The sequence below is a fragment of the Xenopus laevis genome, chromosome 1S (assembly GCF_017654675.1).
Source record: "Xenopus laevis strain J_2021 chromosome 1S, Xenopus_laevis_v10.1, whole genome shotgun sequence".
Taxonomy (NCBI): domain Eukaryota; kingdom Metazoa; phylum Chordata; class Amphibia; order Anura; family Pipidae; genus Xenopus; species Xenopus laevis.
Genome location: NC_054372.1, coordinates 67870771 through 67892376, shown reverse-complemented (window position 1 = coordinate 67892376; position 21606 = coordinate 67870771). Strand labels below are relative to the sequence as shown.

General features: G+C 38.2%; 1 protein-coding gene across 1 annotated transcript in view; it reads right to left on the bottom strand.

The window, feature by feature from the left end:
• Positions 1 to 3513: 3513 nt before the first annotated feature.
• gprin3.S (GPRIN family member 3 S homeolog) overlaps positions 3514 to 21606 on the bottom strand; it is a 55337-nt gene continuing 37244 nt past the window's right edge. The window contains exon 2 of the mRNA XM_018242761.2: positions 3514 to 6611. Within this exon, the coding sequence (XP_018098250.1) occupies positions 4399 to 6528 (2130 nt within the window). The 5' untranslated portion in view covers positions 6529 to 6611 and the 3' untranslated portion in view covers positions 3514 to 4398. The remainder of the gene's footprint in view (positions 6612 to 21606) is intronic.

Below are 21606 nucleotides of genomic sequence, written 5' to 3'. Positions count from 1 at the left end.
TAGGTGGCAAATATTCAAATTAGGAGGACTGTTTCCGTAGTCGAGTTGTAATAAATCTCACATATGAATTTACATTCGAATAGGGGGATTAAAATTTGAATGTCTGAATTTTGACACTCGAAAATTTGAATTCGAATTTACTATTCGACCCTTGATAAATCTGCCCCTTATAGGAGAGTTTTCCGCAGATTTATCAAGGGTTGAATTTCGAGTTTATGGGAATTTCTAAAAGCTCCCATCAACTCCCATAAACTCGAAATTCTAATACAAAAAGGACCAATTTATTAAAAAAAACTTCTTTTTTTAATTTGTTTTTTTTCAAAAGTCCACCAAATGAGTTTTCCAAACATGAATAAAAAATTAATCAGCTACATAAGTTGAAGGTATGGTACATCTATTTTCCAATTGCAAGTTATATTAACATTTTTGTTTTTCTAAATATGTCTTACTGACACTCCCTTCATCAACTGCATGAAGAAATGTATATATTAGACACTGTTATGGTTGTCCTTTCTGTAATACTGGGCCTCTCTGAGTATTATAAAAAATAATAATGTTGGTATAGTGTCTACTGTTGATACACGATAAAAGAATAACAATAAAAATTTTTATGTACCACATGCCTATAAAATATATGAAAGCACTGGAATAACCACTCGGTGGCGAATATTTAACTACCCCCAGCGGGGGGCGCAAGTGCCGGAGCACTGGGGAGCAGCACATCCCCAGGATCCCCAGTGCGCCCCATAGAGCGGTTGGGCGGCATGCCTAAGCCCTGGCCTTTGTGGCCTCACCACAAATCCAGACCTGGGCTTCTTTGGAATTTAATCAAGGATAAATCTAACTTATTTGGATCATTCATGTCCTGCAGAGTAAATGTCCCCTAAATAGAATAACTTTTCCTGTGAAAAGCATACTGTAATAAAAACACATTTGTAGACAACACAGAACATGTAGATTGCTTTAATAATTATACATATTTATTACAGATCCTTGACACATAAGTGCATTTGTCATTTCCAGATGTATTGGCAGAATACTTACAAACCACTATGATAAATATCAGAAATTAGCAATTATGGCCAAGGTATGCTGTCTAAAAGTGTGGCAGATAATGTTTTATATAATCAAATAATAATGCCTACATGTAATGTACTGGAACACTTACCTATAATTCTTGACACGCACAAGGACATTCTTTTGTAAATTAAATCACATCTTTTTAGGTAGGTACCCATTAATTACGTTACTAAACACGCAATTTACATGGATTCAAGATTATGAAGGCAACTATTGAATTTTGGTAGTTCAATGTAGAAATGATCAGACAAAACAGTAACCCAGATAAACCTTATCAATAATCCTTTTGCTATAACGTTGTGGTAACACTGGTAGTATGTTTAGGTATATTTTAAAAAAAGTGAGCATTACATTTCTTTTTTTTTTTTCTTTAATACTTCGTATTCAGAAATTAGAATTTCCAGGGCTTTTATACTACAATTATTGAAATACATCAACCACACAGATACTCACAGATTGTATCAAATACATTTTATCTTGAAATAATCATACATATTTATCTTGAAAACAGATGCCAATCTGTGTATTATTGATGAGTATGGGAAGGACATATTCTGACATAAATGTGATATAAAACATTCTGCATGTCAAACATTTTTATTTACAGTTGGCTACCTTTAATACATTTGTAGTAGATAATTGCAAATGAAACATAGAAACACCTTTATGATGGCTACATTTTTCTATATCCTTTAATTTACAATAAATTAGAATTTAAAACAGTTTTAATTTAGTTATTAGCTATAAATATTGTATTAGAAGGCAGAATCACAGATCAAATAGATCACTGCCTACTATAAAATTAGCCACATATTGTTTTTCAGGTCATATGTATGTATGTATAAAATTAATATTTAACTTATATTGCACTAATTATGTGCTCAACATTGCCCTAACTGCTTTTTCTTGTGCTAGTTCTCTAAAGTAGATTCAAAAGTTCAGTTTTAATTGCTAGCAAGAATTGCATCATGATGTTATGTCAGTTTCCCCATAATGCTCAATGCATCAACAGCTAAGGTGATTATTGTTATCTTCCCAGTCTAAAAGAAAAGAAAAAAAATTATAGGGATGATCAAGGTTCTACAATGCAAATAGCAAACAGAGATATTAACATTGAAGACAGTCTTGTCCGGTTTCCTTGGATTTGTGCTTCTAGCTCCTTTTTGCAAATTACACTTTTTTTTCAAAATGCTGTCATAAATCTTTCTATAGTAGTGATAAGAACACTATTTAGTGTTACCTAGGCACATGTATGAATTATATAAATATATATCAAATGCAGTCAGTAGTAAGGTTTTTTTCTCAAGGGAATATTGTTTTGCTGTACTAGCAAATTCTGAAAATGTGCTTTCATTTTTGATGCTTTAAGATTACCATTGGTAGTAGTAGTAATCATTTACACGTCTAAATATTATTTGTTGTAACTCTCTTTTCAATCATACAGTACCTGTTAACTCAAGATAAAAAAAGAGAACAACTAGATAAATAGATAGGCTGTGCAAAATAAAAAATGTTTCGACTATAAATAAAAAATGTTAGCGACTTGAAGGGGAGCCACATGGGACATAACTGTTCAGTGAGTTTGCAATTGATCCTCTGCATTCAGCTCAGATTCAAAAGCAAACATTTATGACCCATGTGGCCCCCTCTCAAGTCACTGATTGGTTACTGCCTGGTAACCAATCAATGGAAACCAAGAGAGCTGCAAAGCAGGAAGCAGTGTTCTGGCTATTATGTTACACATTCAGTCCTTCCAGCCTTTATAGATAACATTTTTGGCTAACTAACTATTGTATATTTTTTATTTTGCACAGCCTATCTATTTACCCAGTGTATATTTTATACTGAACAATTCCTTTAATGTAGACATAGAAAAGGTCAATACAATCCCTTTTGCAAATTGAGTTACTGCATGCATATTTACAACATCCCATTTGCTAGCTATGGCTCCAATACCCCTCTGAAATCATGGAGAGTTACCTGCACAGCTTGACTGGATAAGCACAAAAGTTATTGAAGGGGCATGGCCTAATGGTCTAGGAGGAGTGCTCTTACACCAAATGGGATATAGGTAGATGAATGAGGTGCTTAATAACAAACAATGTTTTCTAATAGCCACTATAGATATAAGGTGTAAAGTGGCTCTTTGAAGACTCATAACAGAAACTTAATACAGGTATAGGATCCCTTATCCAGAAACCCCATATCCAGAAAAGCTCCGTATTACTGAATGACTGTCTCCCATAGACTCCATTTTATCCAAATAATCCAAAATTTTAAAAATGATTTCCTTTTTCACTGTAATAATAAAACAGTAGCTTGTACTTGATCCCAACTAAGATATAATTAATCCTTATTGGAAGTAAAACCAGCCTATTGGGTTTATTTAATGTTTAAATGGATTTCTAGTAGACATAAGGCATGAAGACTCAAATTACGGAAAGATCCATTATCTGGAAAACCCCAGGTCCCGAGTATTCTGGATAACAGGTCCCATACCTATACTGAAGATCTATTTTGGTAAATATCCACTAGTTAATACTAGTTAATAATGCATTTAATCATTTGCTTTAACCCAAGGTTATATCTAGGTGATTGGGACAATGAATTCAGAGAAATGTTCTGGCACATTGTTGAGTTGAGTCACAAAGTTCAAAGCTAACATGTAGGAGACATGCGGTAGTTCACATTTTATTTTTTTTTCCTGAACAAAAAGAAAAATCTTCAATAGGGTTTTTGAGATAACAATAACTTCTGCTCTCATGTAGGATGAAACATGACTATTAAAGGCTGAATAAAAGTTACACCCCTGTGTAGAGGAAACTTTAAACATATTTGTTAGCTATACATCTTTTTTATACAATAAATTGTCATGCAGTGCTAGATAATTTAATATATTAAAATTCTACAGCTAGAAAGGCTCAAGTGATAAAGGTTATTGGCATTGTATTTTACTAAATACATTTTTTACTGCATGATTAATCTTATTCAAATATGGGAATATGTTCCCTTTCATTTCTTAATATATTTTTGAATAGGAACTTACAAAATCATAAGTCTTCACTTATAAAAACACTACCCATTGCTGTTTATGGAAAACAGTAGCTTATATTGTTAATGTGCTATGGAAGTGTTAACAATTCCATCACAAAGATAACAAAACTGTGTATTAAAAATTAGGGTGATGTTTTACTCATCCTATTTAATTACATTTGTAAAATGAAATTCACTTGTAACATTCTTAAAAAACAGAAATATATTTGCAAAGTATATCTTAGGAGAATCTGAAATTTAGTTTTTTTGTTATTTTAAAATTACTTAGTCCAACACAGACGTAGGGGGAGGACGGGCACAGCAGTTTGGTCGTCTAAAGTTCTTAAGTATAGACTGAAACACTCTATGCTGCCTTCTCTTTTTCCCTGAAGAATCAGAGCCAATTGATTTCCGGTTTTGCTTCAGTTGTGCCATGATCATTTTCTCATGTTCTCTGATTTGTCTTTGGAGGTGATTTTGAATAGCAATCCCTAATGACTCTGGGTCCATAGAGGCACCATACACCTCCCATGTCATGCCCTGCTCATCCCAAACAACATCTTTCACACTCTTTGTCTGTTTCCCTTGAGTTTTTGCTCCAGCGTTTGAACTTGGTGGAGTTGCTTTTTTGCCATGTAGCTTAGGCTGTTCAGAGGTAGATAAGGTGACCAGAAGTGGTTCATTTTTTTCTTCTCTGGCTTTTCTAAGCCGTGGTGTCAGCTGCGCTGCACTTATGTCAGAAGCAGGTCTGGATTGCAAACTAAAACTGCTGGACCTTTTAGCAAGTGCATTGTCATCCTGGTCCTTTCTAATCAAGACTTCAAGTATTTCATCTGCTTGACCCCCAGTAGCTCCAATAGTGTTTACTTCCACTTCCACATGTAGAGGTGTAGGTTTATCCTCCTTCTTTGGTTTTTTTATATCTGTTGTTATGATAGCTTGTGTAGAACCCTGCTCATTTGTAATTTTAAAATGAAAAGGTTTTCGGTCTGTGCTATCATCTCCAGGAATACTAAGAGTATCTGTCTGATCGTTATCTATACGGATGTTATGTAACTGAATATTTTCTACTCCACTTAAGTGGTGAAGTCTAGATTTGTTGTTGACTTCAGGAGCTCTAAAATGTGACGGTTCACTGTACATGTCCATAGATCTCGGTTTTGGCTGGGCACTGTTCTCAATGTTGATTTGGTAAACAGGTTTCACATTCATCAAAATAGGAGAAGGGCTTGCCATTTGCATCTGTGGCATTTCTCTGAAACACAGCTGTTGCCCTTCTAATTCATTTCTATATAATATCTGTGAATTTCTGCCTATTTCTGTGTGCTGGAAGGCAGGCCGTGCTAAATCTGGTGAGCTTTTAGCATGCATTTGAAGAGGCTGTGAACTCAGTGCATCTGGTGCTTGAAAACACAATTTTGGACCTAGTTGGTTCTGAGAAAGCTGTGCCTGCAAAGCAAAGTTTGCACGGTCCAACTGGCTAGCGCCAGGGTTACCCTGATAAATAATACAGACTTGTTCTTGTCTTTCCTTGAGGACTGGAGAATTTGCCTTAAGAAACGCAGCTAAGATGCTTGGACTAGTTGACACAGACTTGTTCTCAACATTTGCCACAGCCTGAACCTCAGCATCTTGAGTTGTCCAGTTTTCCAGACTAAATGAAGTCATTGTCCCCATTTCCTTAAATCTGCTAGGCAACATTGGATCCATTTCTACTTCTTCATTCTCTGTTTTTATTTTATCTTTCACAAAGCTTAGCTGCTGATATTCATCTGACTTTGTAGATGATTTTTTTACAGGCTCTCCTTCAACTGTTGTGACTTTTTCTGACTGGGTAACTGCATATATATTTTGTGAACCACTGTTTATGCTTTCTGTTTTGTGGGTTATCAAAGATGGGTCTTCTTCCTTATTCTGAACTGAGTTGACAAGTCCTTTATCAGCTCCACTTTCAACTAATGGTCTGTTTTTTAAATCACTTGGTACTTTCATATCTGCTTCCACTGATGCTGAAGGAGTTACTGAAATGCTATCTTTTGCTGTTTTTTCTTCATGATTACTGCATGATTCTGCATTCCCATCTGTAGAAAGATATGTATTTCTTATACTGGGGATAGGCTGGGTAGAGTCCTTTATGGCTTGTGGTACTAATGGAGGCAATAATACTAATTCATTACAAGTCCTAAAGGAAGAGGTTGTGTTGCCTGATTCCTGTTTTTCTTGCTCAGTTGCCATATTGCTGCTACAAATTACATTAACAGGAAAGGTCTCAGAAACAGAAATACCACTGCCATTGTTTTCTAAGGTTCCTTGGGTAAATTGGAGAAGTGTATCAGATGCAGAACTATCTTTCTCCTTAGGAGAAGTTACCAATGGGCTTTTGGAAGACCCATGAGGATCTGGTACAGTCCCCATGGAATATCCTTCTTTAGCAAGGTATCCCAGGCAGAGCTATTGAATGTGGCAAGCCGTAAAGTGAAGATTCTGATTTTCCAAATCTGTCCAAAAAAAAAAAATACACAGAGTTAAATAAATTATGTAGTAAAGACTTTTTTTTGTATACCAACATGTAAGTAATGGTTTATGCTTATATTATCTTAAGACCAATAGCCTGCAATGGTTTCTTTATTTTTTTCTGAAAATACATTTCTTACTAACCTACATGGATTGGAATAATTAATATATATTTGCTCAATAAATAACATAGTAGACAAGCCACAATCAGTTCTTAACAAACTAGTCTGTTTTTGAATGATAATTGAAATACTGTAAGGCCTAAATTGTACAAGTAAATTTGGTTATTTTTAAACAAAGGTGATCTTTTACAAACTAATCAGCAAATTGCTTTGAACAGTCTATATGTACATTAGCACAAACCATAAGGGAAACACAATTCCCTAAAATAGCTTGCTATGGATTACTCAAACAGGGACATTTATTCAGGAATTTATTACAAAACCTCTTGGGGTTGCACATTATACTGTGGGAATCAGCCTAGGTTTCTGCTAGTGTTTTGATAGATATTTACTTTTTTTTGCTTTTAGGACATAAGCAATATACAAGTATTAAAAAACAGATACCTCACTATAAACAAATCAAAACCATTTGAGTACTTATACCTGCACACGTAAACTAACCATGATTACTTCAGCAGCATCACAGTCTCAGTTTACATTAGTGGCATCTAAAATTGGGTTGCTGCTGGCTTTGCTTGTCAGTTGTCAACATGGAGTACAAACTCTACAAATCTCACCCCTTTCCAAATGAATCTCCACAATGCCCGGCCCTGTTTGATATTCAACGGGATTTGGATTCACGTTCAGAATAATCCTTAGTGGTGAGCCAAACCAAATAAAATTCTTAGGAAACTTTGATTTAAAAAAATCTGAGCCCCTTCAAGAAGAAGAAAATCCCACTGAAATGTTTGCCTTTGCTTTGTTCATTCTTTCCAGTAAATCACCTTTCACAGTCCTTCTTGTGGCGATCTGTGGTCTCCCTGCGCAGCTCTAGCATGAGGGGTACCTCAAGGAGCCTTTTGAAAAATTTTCATAGACACTCCTAACCTCTCTCTACAAACTTATATTCTACCTACATTCCAAGCTATAGACAAAGCAGAAACTAGCAAATGAAAGAACTGAAACATGAGTATATCTCTTATCCCTTAAACTGCACATTAAGATTTGCAGGTGTGCAAATTCATCAGGAGACATGCCTCCAAATTGTAGTGTGTAATTTGTAGTGTGCACATGACGAAGGGGCAGGGCCAAAAACCTAAAGGAGTCTTAACCATTGAGGATTAGGTTGCTTCTTCTTATATGTCAGTGCTTTGTTAGAGTACGGATGGGGTGCTGCTGGTGCTCCGACATATTGAGGAGAAGTTCAACTTGAAGTGCTGCAGAAAGGGCTGTGACAAATTTAAAATTTGTAAAGAAATTTTCTGCAAGGTGTAGAGATTGTGAAGATCAGAGTGGAACAAGAAATAAATAAACTAAGCCCAAACTGATTGACTCAGTCCCCCTTGTGACGCCAGCCTTACTATCTTATAACTTATTATCTTGCTTAAAGTTTTATAACTATAAGATAGTTAAAAATTCAAGTTTCTAACTAAGATAAATTCATTTTCTATACAGACCTATAAGTGTTATTTTGAAAATATGCAGGCTCAAATGATTTTGGATAAAACATATATTGATAATTTATTCCGAAGATCAGTAACATGGATTTCTTGTTAATAAGATATTTTATCCTATTAATACTACTCTTTGTGATTAAGCTCTAATCAGGTATGGTATCCATAGGAACCTATTGTTTGATAGCTCAAAGGATAAGTATGTGTTATAGCAAACTACAGTTAATTAGCAACTGTTTGCCTTTAACTTGGTAATAAAGAATATTTCTTTGGTTTTATCTATTGAGCGGGCTTTGTACAGTAGTTTCAGGCATTTATATGACTACACACCAGAATTATTGAGATAATAAAACCAATAGTTCAGTGATACAGAAGCTTTCAATATAAATTAGATTTCATCTCCCAGTATTTTCATTTGATCAGTGATATCATGGTAACAACAGCAATTATTACCATAAAATGGTCCACCTTGGTTTGAATTTGCATTGAAACAGCAGAAGGATAATCTTCTCTGACAGATGTCCACCCTCATGCCCCTTAGTGTCCCTTGCACATACTGGGTTCATTCAGTGTCAACAGAAATTTACCTATTGGAAATGTTGGGACATGAAAGTAAATGTATTTTTTACTTGCTTTATTTCCCAAACTTCTATTCTGGCTCAGCTGTCTACTATCTCAATATCACCTCCTATAGAACTCCTGTTGTATATATTATATATATAATATAATAATGGCCTTACAGGTCTTGTATGATGTCACTGGAGGCATGTTTAGTGGAAAATGGTTGTAAATGGCCCCATAGCTAGGATAACTTCTATGACGTATATATTTATCAAAAAGTGAAGTTAGAGATCTCCACAGTCCGCAGAGTGAAATACCGCCTCTCCATTCATTTTGATGGGATTTTAAAAGTGTATTTATCAAAGTGTGATCGTGAAAGTTCACCATTTGATAAATATGACATTTGGCCGATTTAAAGAAACCAATGCCAGACATACAGTTTTTCATGGTTAGAGTATACTAAGGTAGCAAAACAGTATAAAATATGTAACAATGATAAATAAAGAAAATGATCAATATATGCAATGCATTAACGATGATTATTGACTGTATGGCACAAACAAAAGATGTCACCTTAATTTTGTACTCTTTTGTTCCTTTTACATGATGACCAAATTGTTTACTTAGCTAAAACGTTAGGGCCACAGAGTCACATTCATCCATTTAGCTGCCCATCTGTTCTGTGTGCCTTTGGTCCTCCACCCACATTATAAATAAGGATACATGTTACATGCTAAGGCTACATGCACAATGTGGCCAACACACCTACCTGTCACTGGGTATCATGATTTTTGAGCTGTGACTGATGTTTAGCAAGTAGTTGATGTATTTATCATTGAAGACACAGGTTTAAATGCAACATATCTGCAAGCATCTATATAAGTCACTAGCCCTATTGCAATTACTACTCTCTGCAGCAAACACCCACTGGGTACAGAGTACAGATTTGCTCATGGTTATGTTAGCCTAGTTGAAAGGGGTTTCTGTGCTTAAACGGAAACTAAAGTGTAAAATAGAATAATTCTAGAAATGCTGTATTTTGTATACTAAACATAAACATGAACTTACTGCACCAGAAGCCTAATTAAACAAATGATTTATGCTTTCAAAGTTGGCCAAAGGGGGTCACCATCTTGTAACTTTTTTGAACATTTTTGCAAGACCAACACCATGCATATGCTCAGTGTAGTTTGGACTTCTGCTTAGGGTTCGTAATAAATTATCAAATAATATCTGCCATAGAAGCCGATACAGCAAGACTAATTAATAATCAGAATATGCACTGGTTCCTGCGTTGTCATGTAATCTAATGTGGATTTTATAGTTTTTGTATTGTTTAATACAAACTTTCTCCAATTCTTCAGAACCAGTGGCTGCAGCAAAAAAATATTCCAAATAGAATCCCAGGTTATCTTTTAAAATCTGGCTCCATGATCTTTGTCCCTGCAACTGGACGTGGAAACATTAACGAGGATGTAAAGGCAAAAATAAAATGCCATTTTTACTTTTTACTATTAACTGAAAAAGAAACCTATCCCTAAGATAATTCCATTAAAAAATCTGTACAATTTTTATAAGAAACCTGACTGTATGCAGGGATATTCCCCCTTCATTTAATTGCTCTGACTGCTGCAGATATGAACCTCTACATGTTCGCCAGCTGTTTTACAGGGAAACAAACAAAGCTGTTTGCGTTATGGGAAGTCCCTCCCCCTGCTGTTTGAAAGTATGATCCTTTCCCTGCAGAGCAGTTAGGGACCGTCTGAAGTTTCCTATCTGCAGCAGTCAGAGCAAGTACATGAAGGGAGAATTTCACTGCATACAGTCAGTTTTCTTATAAAAACGGTAGACATTTTTTAATTAAAGTATATTGGTTTCTTTTTCATTAAAGAAAGTTAAAATGGGTTTTTATTTTTTTTGCCTTTACATCTCCTTTAAACAGAATGTCTTGTCTATTTAGTGAACAAATATTCCCAGCATCCACTGACAGTATTTTGCACAAATACTAAAAGTAAAGTTTAATTATACTATACTAGTATTTATACAAGACATGCATGCAGTGAGTATATATACAAGACATGCATGCAGTGAGCTACTTTGTGTAGTTAGAATTTGACTACTACATTGGTATACATTACAGTACACTGCAGTTAGCATCCACAGAACAATTTCCTGGCTATGGGCTGCATTAAAATGTTACATTTAGTGTAAAGCTTTTATTTCTTTATTTCCTCTTATAGTCTTCTTGTTGTACAATTAATACCTCGGTTGTTCTTTCCATGCGTAATATGAAAAGTGTGTTTGTTACCACTGCTGGTCTGATAAACGTCAAAGGCACTAAACTAAACAAAATTACATAGTAGCATATGGTGAAACCCACACTGTTGACATTTGCCCAAAGTAGATTTCCTTTTGTGTTTATTTAGTGGAAGTACAATAAGCCACCATTTCAAAGTCAATGGGTAAGAAAATTGAAGGGTACCAGGTAATATTTATATATTATGATCACTTTTACTGTGTTGCACAAAAATAGGTAAAGATATCTCTCTAGAGGTGATATTTAAAAACAAAGACATCTATTTAAGGTTAATATAGAAAACTTATGTTTTCTATGTGACTGGTATATTGATTCAACTTTGTGATAAATCCAATAACATCCTCTGTAAAACCAACTTAGAAAATAGGTGTAATAAAATGCAGAAACTGTAGGAGAAAACACTTGCACACAAGTCAATAATCTTTGCAGGCTGTATTCTGCACTGTAGTAAAAATGTATACATGGTGCCCAATTAAGCCTTACCAGAATCACCTTTATGACATTTGCTAATTGATTAACAACATCTATATTGGAATCCCTGACATGAAGTAAAATAGGGACAGCCTCACATGTACTAGAAAAGGGATTCCTCCATGCAACTTTTATGGTATAGAATGTTTTGCAACTTTTTTAGTGGTATTCATTTTTAAAATGTTTTAAACATTTTTAAAGAGAAGAAAATCCAGAGCTGGCTGGCCAGCTAGATAGTATCTGTGTGTTTAAACCATAGACTAATTGGCCAGGAGCCTTGAAAGGTCAGCCTATATATGACCAGTTGACTATCTTTACAAAAGGGTCAAGTCAGAACTATAGAATGAAAACATATCTGATTATTTTTTTAATGAAAATTATATTTTTTGCCAAAAATGATGTACTGTATTTGTGGGTTCTGCATGAACAGATATAAACTTGAAATGTAATTTTAAAAAATCTAATTTACTGGGTTATAATGAATGAAGAGGAACAAGTTCAGGCAGTGTGAGAAGTAACTATGATGCTCAGTTGTTTACTCACTTTCACCAGTAGGTCATTAGACAGAAGGCCACGTTTGGGGACCATAGTAGTGCAAATGCTGTGCTATGTTAAACTCTAGTTTAAACTCATTTCAAGAAATTGTTCAGTATAAAAATAAAAAACTAGGTAAATAGATAAGCTGTGCAACATAACAAGTGTTTTCAATATAGTTAGCTAGCCAAAAATATAATCTGTAAAGGCTGGAGTGGTTGGATGTCTTAAGGTGGCCATACAAACTAGCGGATCTCTCCCCGATATGCCCACATTTAGGTGGGCGATATCGGACTGATCCAATCGTGAGCCCTAGGGCCCAACGATCAGATCAAAATAGAGGCAATACGGGCGGTCGGAATGCAGGACCTCATCAATGATTCGACTGGATTTTTAACACTGCCCAATCAACATCTGGTTGATTTTTGCCCAGATATCGATCGGGGAAGCCCATTGGAGGTGTATGGGGGCCTTAACATAATAGCCAGAACACTAATTCCTGCTTTGCAGCTCTCTTGGTTCCACAGATTGGTTATCAGGCAGTAAGCAATCAGTGAATTGAGGTGGGAACATGGGTCATAATTATTTGCTTTTAAATCTGACTTCTATATGCTATCTATTTAAACAGTTTTTATTTTTACACTGAACTGTTTAAGGGCAAAAACAGTTTATCAGCCCTTTATACTTTCTGCAGAAAACCTATTCCAGGGCCGGAACTCTGGGTAGGCAGAAGAGGCACCTGTCTAAGGCGCAACCATAAGGTATCTATTAAGTGTAAACATAAATCATGCACACAAAGGCAGCACCTTCCATTGAATATAATACTAAAAAACAAAAATGTGGTGTGCAGGGTCAAGAGACAGTAGATCAAGACCAAGGGGAGAGAGAGAATGACCCATAGATTTGCACCACCACACAATATGTGTTAGAGATTCCCATCATATGAGCTTAATTAGAACTTCACTTCTAATAATTGTTAATTAAAAATATGCCCAGAGATCACCAAGGTTAAAATAAAATCAGGAGCGAGAGCTATATCGACTCGAGGTCACTAGCTCATGGACAGAATATAGAGGATTGGATTATTACATAAATAAATAACTTAATGATAAATCTGAGGTATTAGGGTCTCCAGATAGTGATTACTCACCGCAAAAGGAAAGAGGCCCAGGTGCACCGCCCTGAGCCCTCAGCACGGGGAGCGGACAAACCGAAAACATTTTGGAGCAGGCACTCAATGAAGGCAAATATTGAAGTGAAGAGAGTTTTATTGTGTCCACAGACTAAATAAATGACTTAGCCTCATTCGTAAATCAACTTCCTCTGTTAAATAGTGCTTGCTAAAGGAATGGTTACGGGGAGAGCAGATATCACAGTGATAAAACCGCAGTATTATTTTGTGTTCTAATTGCTGAGGTCGTAATACATGAAGAAAGTGGAGATCGTCCTGCTTGATAGATGTAGGAGGCTGTATTTTAGCTACTACCGCTCCCATAAACACCAGAGAGCATCAATGAGCTGGCCCACTATTCTGCCCGCCCAGCACCCTTAACGAGCGCAACTTTTTCCAAATTTTTTCCTATTTTTTCCTATTCCTATTTTCCAATGCCGATGTTAGATCACTACGTCCTGCCTATAACTGTTTCTGCCTAATTACATAGATTGGCGCAAACCCGCATACCACCCTTCCACCACACCAATTTGCAGATTTTGATAGTTAAAAAAGGTTTAGGCCCTGACGTGCGTTTCAAAGGCTGATAAAGCTTGCTTGTAGCAAGCAAAACGCTATCCAAATCTTGGATAAAGAAGAACACTGGTTTGAAAGAGGCGTGAAAGAGGCGATTCATGCAGGGGTGCTTCGCCAATGAGACGAGTTGAGGCTGTCGCCTCAGGCGACAGCGCCCCACTAGGTACCAGGGGCAGCAAAAATGCTGCTCCTGGTACTTTAAGAGCGAATTTCCAGGGGAGGGGTGGGGCAGCAGCAACTGCTGCTGCCTCAGGCAGCAGAGGGGCCAGGATCACCCCTGGATTCATGTCAAGGTGGAGAATCTATCCCTGAACAGAGGTGGGGGCCTTTGACATCACCTGTCTACTACATAAAATGCTGTTCTAACATCTGTACACCAGTGGTTTCAGAACACTTTACACATCCATTCATGCAACTCTCACAAGTAACACCTGCTTCTAGGAGTTGCATGACACATTGGTAATCCTATCACAGTAATTACAAAGCAAGCACAACCTGTGTGCGTTTCAGATGTCACTTCTCTGAAAAGTTACAGTTGCCATTGTGATTGGATTAGCGGAAGAGTTTATATGCCGATGATTTCCCGCAACAGTTGAACTGAAGAAGCTGCTCTGATGAGTAGTGAAATGTCTTCAATGATTACTCAGCAAGTCCAGTTGTTTTAGAATTAACTATACTAGTTAAAAGGAGCCACTGCTTTTCAGTACCTAAATATGCTTATGTCCAATCTGTAAATCTGTTTTAGTGCTGCATAACCCCTTCAGGTAGTGGGCTGATATGCCTCATGTAATTGTAACAGAATATAAAAATCTTTTCAGCTGGGGCCATACAAACTGTTTGATGGGTTGCACTGGGCCCACTAATTCGAACTGGATCAACCTTAACTATTGCATATTTATTAGAAGCATATAAGGTAAATCAGTGCTCATTTCAGTAAAGGAGGACATCTTCCAATTTACTCTTCTGCCTGACCTTTAGTTCTGTCATCTCTCCTTTTCATAGGAGTATTCCTTCATGTACATTATTATTCCAAAGTATGTCATCTCTAAATTTCTATGGTAACTACAAACTGTCTTTCCTTTCTTCATGAAGAAAAGTATGCCATTGATCATTGTAATTGCCTGTGCCACTTTATGGGAAGATGCATCAAATGGCAGATTTTCATACATATTAAATGAGCTTGAACAAACTAGCATTAGAAATGCTTGTGAACAGGAGAGAATTTTCAAGGCCAATAAAAGATTTAAGGGGAAATATACAGCCAGTGGTGTTCTTACACAGTTAACTGTATTAGTCTCATAATACGCAGGGGTGTTGTACACTTTTTATATGACCAGCCAGGTGAATTCTGAATAAAATGTAAAAAAAACATATCTTGGACATCAGTTTAGAATTTAATTCTGCACCTAATTTCTATTACTATTGAGTCTCTGTATTAGAGAACTATATTAGTGGGAATGATGGAAAACTACCCTTAAAAACACACAGAACCATTTTTTGACCAACAAATTTAAGTCTAAAAATGAATGTATTAATCAGTTCAATTATTGCTTTCATCCTGTTTTGCATGACCTTCTGGGGAAGGGGTTCTTGGTGTGGATTGTAAAGGTGGCTGATATATCGTTTCAGATGTGTCATACATTCGATTTTGTTTTTTAGGAAGTTGTACCACCTCAATTTTTTTTTAAAAGAATTTGTTGAACTCTTTCAGCTGATTAAAGAAAAAGGAAAGGTGCAATTAATTACCAAACCATGAGCTGTTGATCCTGTTTGCTAGTGTAGCACACTCAGGGCCGCCATCAGGGGGTCACAGGGGGTACAGTCCTCCCGGGCCCGCAGGATTTTTAACTTTGAGGGGGGCCCGGCCGCGCCGCACTGAATTCATTTAGCCGGCGAAATTTACACTGGTTGCGTCCCGTGCGTACGCGTGACGTCAGTACGCACGGGCGCAACTCTATTTAAACCGCCGCAGCCTGCCGCCTGCACACAGAAGATAGAAGACGCGTCTGGAGAAGGATCGTCTTCCTGGAGATGGAACGGCTTCCTGGATACGCCGAAGACGCTGAAGACACCGCTGGAGGAATAAGAAGACCGCACAGGAGAAGAAGTCGCCACTGGAGTTGCAGGTAAGTGCCACTGACCACCAATGTGAGCCCCTGATCCCGCCACTGACCACCAATGAGCCACTGACCACCAATGAGAGCCCCTAAACCGCCGTGCGGGCCCCTTAAGCCCCCAGGCCCCTTGAAGCCCTAATGCGGGGCCCCTTGAAGCCCTAATGCGGGGCCCCTGAAGCCCCATGCGGGGCCCCTGAAGCCCCATGCGGGGCCCCTGAAGCCCTAATGCAGGGCCCCTGATCCCCCCCCCCCAAGGAAGGGCCCCTTGAAGCCTCATGCTGGCCCCTAAAGCCCCAAGGAAGGGCCCCTGATCCCCCCCCTTTCAGGGCCCCTGATCCCCCCAAGGAAGGGCCCCTGATTCCCCCCCCAAGGAAGGGCCCCTTGAAGCCTCATGCTGGCCCCTAAAGCTCCAAGGGCCCCTGATCCCCCCATGCAGGGCCCCTGATCCCCCAAGGAAGGGCCCCTTGAAGCCTAATGCTGGCCCCTGATCCCCCCCATGCAGGGCCCCTGACCCCCCCATGCAGGGCCCCTGATCCCCCCCAAGGAAGGGCCCCTTGAAGCCTCATGCTGGCCCCTAAAGCCCCAAGGTAGGGCCCCTGATCCCCTCCATGCAGGGCCCCTGATCCCCCCAATGCAGGGCCCCTGATCCCCCCAAGGAAGGGCCCCTGATAAGTTGTATATCTTTTATTTATACTAATCAAAGTTCTTAATGGGGCACATTTCAATTTTCCATTGTCCTTTTTAGGACCGGTTATTTTTTGACCAAGGGGTTAAACCAAATGGCTCTTATTTGTACAATTTATATGTAGAATTGTAAGTACAATTTATCTTAGAGCAGGTACCTGCTTAAAGAGTCTACCTTGATGTGGTGGCAGGCTTAATAACCCTTTTGCCAAAATTATTTTTACTGTTTCTTTGCTTGTACGTGTGACCTTTGTACTGGTGGGAGGGTGTGGTTAGGGAAGGGGCGTGGCCAGGGGAGGGGCGGCAAGGGGGGCCCAGAAAATTTTGTTGTGTGGGGCCCCATGATTTCTGATGGCGGCCCTGAGCACACTTAATATTTGCACCTGTAAGACTGCTGGGTAATGTAGTCCCCCCATGCCTTCCACTACAGTACAGAGGAACTAGTTAATGCTTCAGACTGCAGGAAGGAAGGGATTTTCTCCAGCCAATGATAAAGGAGACACTGTGCCCTGCCCTCTCAGCCAGGAACAGGAAGAGGAACCAGGGCCTGGAACAGGGGGAGGAGAGACCAGCCAGCATGGAGAGATGTGCTGAGAGATCTAGAGACTGGGTTTGTGTTCCAGCCTGCTGAGTGACCAGCCAGAGAGAGAGACTGCTATTAACCTGCAAGGGGAGAACACTGCAGTGTGCAGCCTGCTTGAAGCTGTGTGCTGCTGTTCCCTGGAGGAAGTTTTGTTGTCAGCACCATTGTGATCCAGGAGTACAACAGTCAGCCATCTTGATAAGGAGAAAGCCACAGTGTGGAGAGAAGCAAGGTTCCTTGTCAACTGTAAGTTATTAACCCTTTGTGCTACCAGTTTAAGGAACTTTGGGAGTTATAAAACAGACATTATCCTGCTAGTCCATTGGAGGGTGAGACATATTGTGCAAGGAGAGCTGACAGCATTGCACCATCTATACCCTTACCAAGGGACACATCACCAGTTCTTTTATTGTGGTTACATCCAGGGAGATAATTCAGTTGCACAGTTCAGCAGCAACCTAAGGTGGAATTTGCCATTCATTTAGACTGCTGTGCTATTTGCAGCCCATCCAGTTCTTTCAACTCAGTAAGGGGGCCCCCCATCGGTACACAACTGTTTCAGGACTTAGGTGTGCACACCAGGGTTTGAAGGGTCTTACAGGGGTTGTCTTTGTTAAATTGTCATATTTACTACAGTGTTAGCAGAATACTAATTGTCATATTATTGTTTTATTTCTAACCAATCATCTCTTACAGCTGCAGCTGTTTAATAAAGTCAGGTTGTGCCTGTTGCACTGCCATCTTGTGTGCCTGGTTACTGGGGCCTTGGGGTGTCACCTGGTTAAGAAAAGCAGACTCATATAGACTACTGCCAACACCTACGGGTGCGCTACACTGAAAACTGCACTGGCCCAGGGTGCAGTAAGAGCACCATCTGTTTTCGCTTCTTTGATCATTCCTGCGGCCCTTGGCTGAGTGCGCAGTAGTGTAAACATACAGCCTTTTCCTTCTAATTGGGTGTTTCACTCTACTGTGCATGTGTTTCTGGACTATATCATAGAGAGGTTTTAGTGCTCCTACAATGGTACTTTGGGCACATGCAATTTTCAGTGAACAGGAGCACTAACTCAGGGTCTCAGATAAGCCTATTATAACATTCAGGCATCACATCGTAATTATTATTTGCTTCTCCTTTAAATTGATTTCAACATTTTTTGGAGATTTAGGGGCACATTTTATAAGTTTCAGTGAAGGATTAGAATAAAAAATACTTTGAATTTCGAAGTTTTTTTTGGCTATTTTGACCATCAAATTGGCTACTGGCCCTTCGACTACGACTTCGAATTGAACGATTCAAACTAAAAATCATTAGTCTATTCAACCATTCGATAGTCAAAGTACTGTCTCTTTAAAAAAAACTTCGACCACCTACATCGCCACCTAAAACCTACCGAGCACCAATGTTAGCCTATGGGGAAGGTCCCCATGGGCTTTCTAGGCAATTTGGGATCGAAGGAAAATCGTTCAATCGATGGATTAAAATCCTTTGAATCGTTCGATTCGAAGGATTTAATCGTTCGATCGAATGATTTTTCCTACGATCGTTCGAACGAACGAATTACGGTAAATCCTTTGACTTCGATATTCGAAGTCGAGGGATTTTACTTAGACGGCCGAATATCGAGGGTTAATTAACCCTCGATATTCGAACAATAGTAAATGTGCCCCTTAATGTCTGGCTGACACCGCATTTTGGTATTTGTCTGTTACAATTTTTTATACAAGGAGACTAAATTAATAAAAAATCACCTCCACAGATGTCAGTATTAACTATGCAAAAATGTCAGCTCTCGGTTTTACACGAGTTAATAAACAAAGCAAAACTCTTAAAGCTCTATAGGTTCCATATACAATACCTTGGGTATTTTACGTTGCCCAAAGGTTTGCAAAAAAGCAGAATTTCCCCAAAATGTACTGGAACTTATATTAGCATTAAGGCATTTTTTGCTTTGCAATAACATTTATATTGCCCTTTATTGTTAGAGAAGTTTCTTTCCACTATGCTACAACTGTTCTTCAGAGTACGAAATGATACTGTATATTTTCTCTCAGTTGCTCAGAAGAAAAATCCTCCAAATCAGGGTGACCAACACCCCATTTTAATTCTTCATTAATTACTCAGTGTAGTTCATGCAACTGATTCTCCATATTGCAAAGAAGCAGCAGATGTGGAATGCAAAGGGTGAATTAATGATGTTGGCTGGGAGCATCCTTTCTCCAGTCAAACAGACACAATGGATTTGTGAAAAAGTTCACTGTTGGCAAAACCACAGCTTTTGCTGCAAACAAGTTCACTTGTCCCTTTCCACAACCCTTATTTCTCAGAACTGCTATAAATAAGAAATTAGGGGTAATTTATGGTGCAGACCCCGCCTGAGGCAAGCAAGGCATGTAGGCACTTTGCACAGGGGGAGCTATGTTCTTTTTGCCTCTCCAGAGATTTCCATTGACACCAATGCAAAGGAAATTGGGAAGATGACAAATCTTCCCATGTGCCATCACCTTTAAGTTCAGAGTGTTGGGAGGTATTTCATCTACAGTAAATTATAAAAAAATATATACCTTAAGAGTTTATATTGTTTTGTAACAAATTACATTAATCGCTTTAAATATATCAAGAATTGTTTAGCTGTCCTTTGGGATTTGTTTTTCTGTACAAACCTGCTAGAGTAAAGAAATAATACAGAAAATTCTAAGAAAATATATCTTACATGCAAATGATATGCAGTGGCTGCACTGGTAATCTCAAAAGTCACCTTCATTTGTACCTGGTCAAAATATATAAAACAAAGTATTAACTCCAAGTGAATCATATGCAGGAAGACTTGACAGAATACCATGAATATGTATTCCAATGAATAAGTCATGAATTTTTTGACAAAAATAAGAGGCAACCGTACATACACAAGTGCCAAATGTAAATGTAAGTATTTTCAAAAATCTTGTCTACTGAAAGGGGAACTGTTGCAATAATAATAATAATTAAGTAAGCTGTAGGGTATGTTTAATAAATCAGTTTCACATACAGTATAGTATAAGTTTTTTTTTTTTTAACAGTTTTAACATATTTAATATTTATCTTAAAAATCTTCAGCAATTGCCTGCAATCCCACTTTTGACCTAGTGTTCAGTTAAGGCTGGATTTGGGCTCACATGTCAATTAACATTTCTGTTGAGTCGCCATTATCATGTGACTGCATCAACAATATTGTTCTATCACTAATTCTCAACACAACACTGTAGTTTTAAAGTGCATAATCAAAAGATATTGATCATAAGTCATAACATTCTTATATGGACAATTTGAATGTTTCAGAACTGTCGGAAGATGATAAGATGGGCCTCTCCTGCCAAAATTTATTGATTTCTATTTTTATACACTTATGTGTGGATCGACCCTAGCCATTCAGCATCCACTCCTGTGCTTCCCTATTTACAGACCCACGCAGAAGCAAGAATATAAGAAGGTGAGCATTGAGGCAGAAGCAGGGCACTGTAAGGTTGCGGGTGGGGTGGGAGGAGGCTAAAGTTGCCCTGCAAACATTGTGCGGAAGTCAGCCCGAACATGCCGATCCGCGGGTCTCATGGCCTTTGGGCTGACCAACACATCACTAACTGCAACACTGCACTTTTTATGCAAATCTGGCAAAATTGTATGTCTGCAAATTTCCAATTCTCTTCCAAAACTCTATGTTAGTCTTCAATTATGAAATCTCAAGTTCTGTTCAGATTTGACAAATTGGTTTCACAATTGCTGGAGGTAATAAATGGCCACAACATAATTCCTTTAGTTGCAAGTTGAATGCCATTCTTATGTTTTCTTATGTCTGTTGACCTTAATGAAGCATACGTGTACCTGCCACATACTGTAACTGCTTCAGTTTCCCAAATCACAGTTGACAAGCTAGATACCCAAGTTTGGCATATGTAATGGCCTATAACAGCCCTTTCCCCAAAGTATTTTGTTGCTACTATGATCCCAGTAGCTTTGATAAAGGCTGCCAGTGCTACTATAATGTAAATCCAAAAAGCAGGAGGAAGAAACAGATCCAACATGAATGGTACGCAACTAGACAAAGACTGAACATATACTATAGAATAGATAGAACAAACCAAATGATACAACTTGGATTTACCAGAAGAGTTAAATGTACAGGATTCAAATGAAAGCTTGCATGGAATAATATTCTATAATGCTACAGGGCAGATAGCAAGGACAGGGCTCCTTAGAACACTTATTCAGCCCAACTGAAGTGTCCTTATTTTAAGTGAAAAGGGTGCCTGTGGTGGGGATGTAGGAAAATATGGGGCATGCTAAGTAAGCCATTCAACATTTGACTAGCCATGACC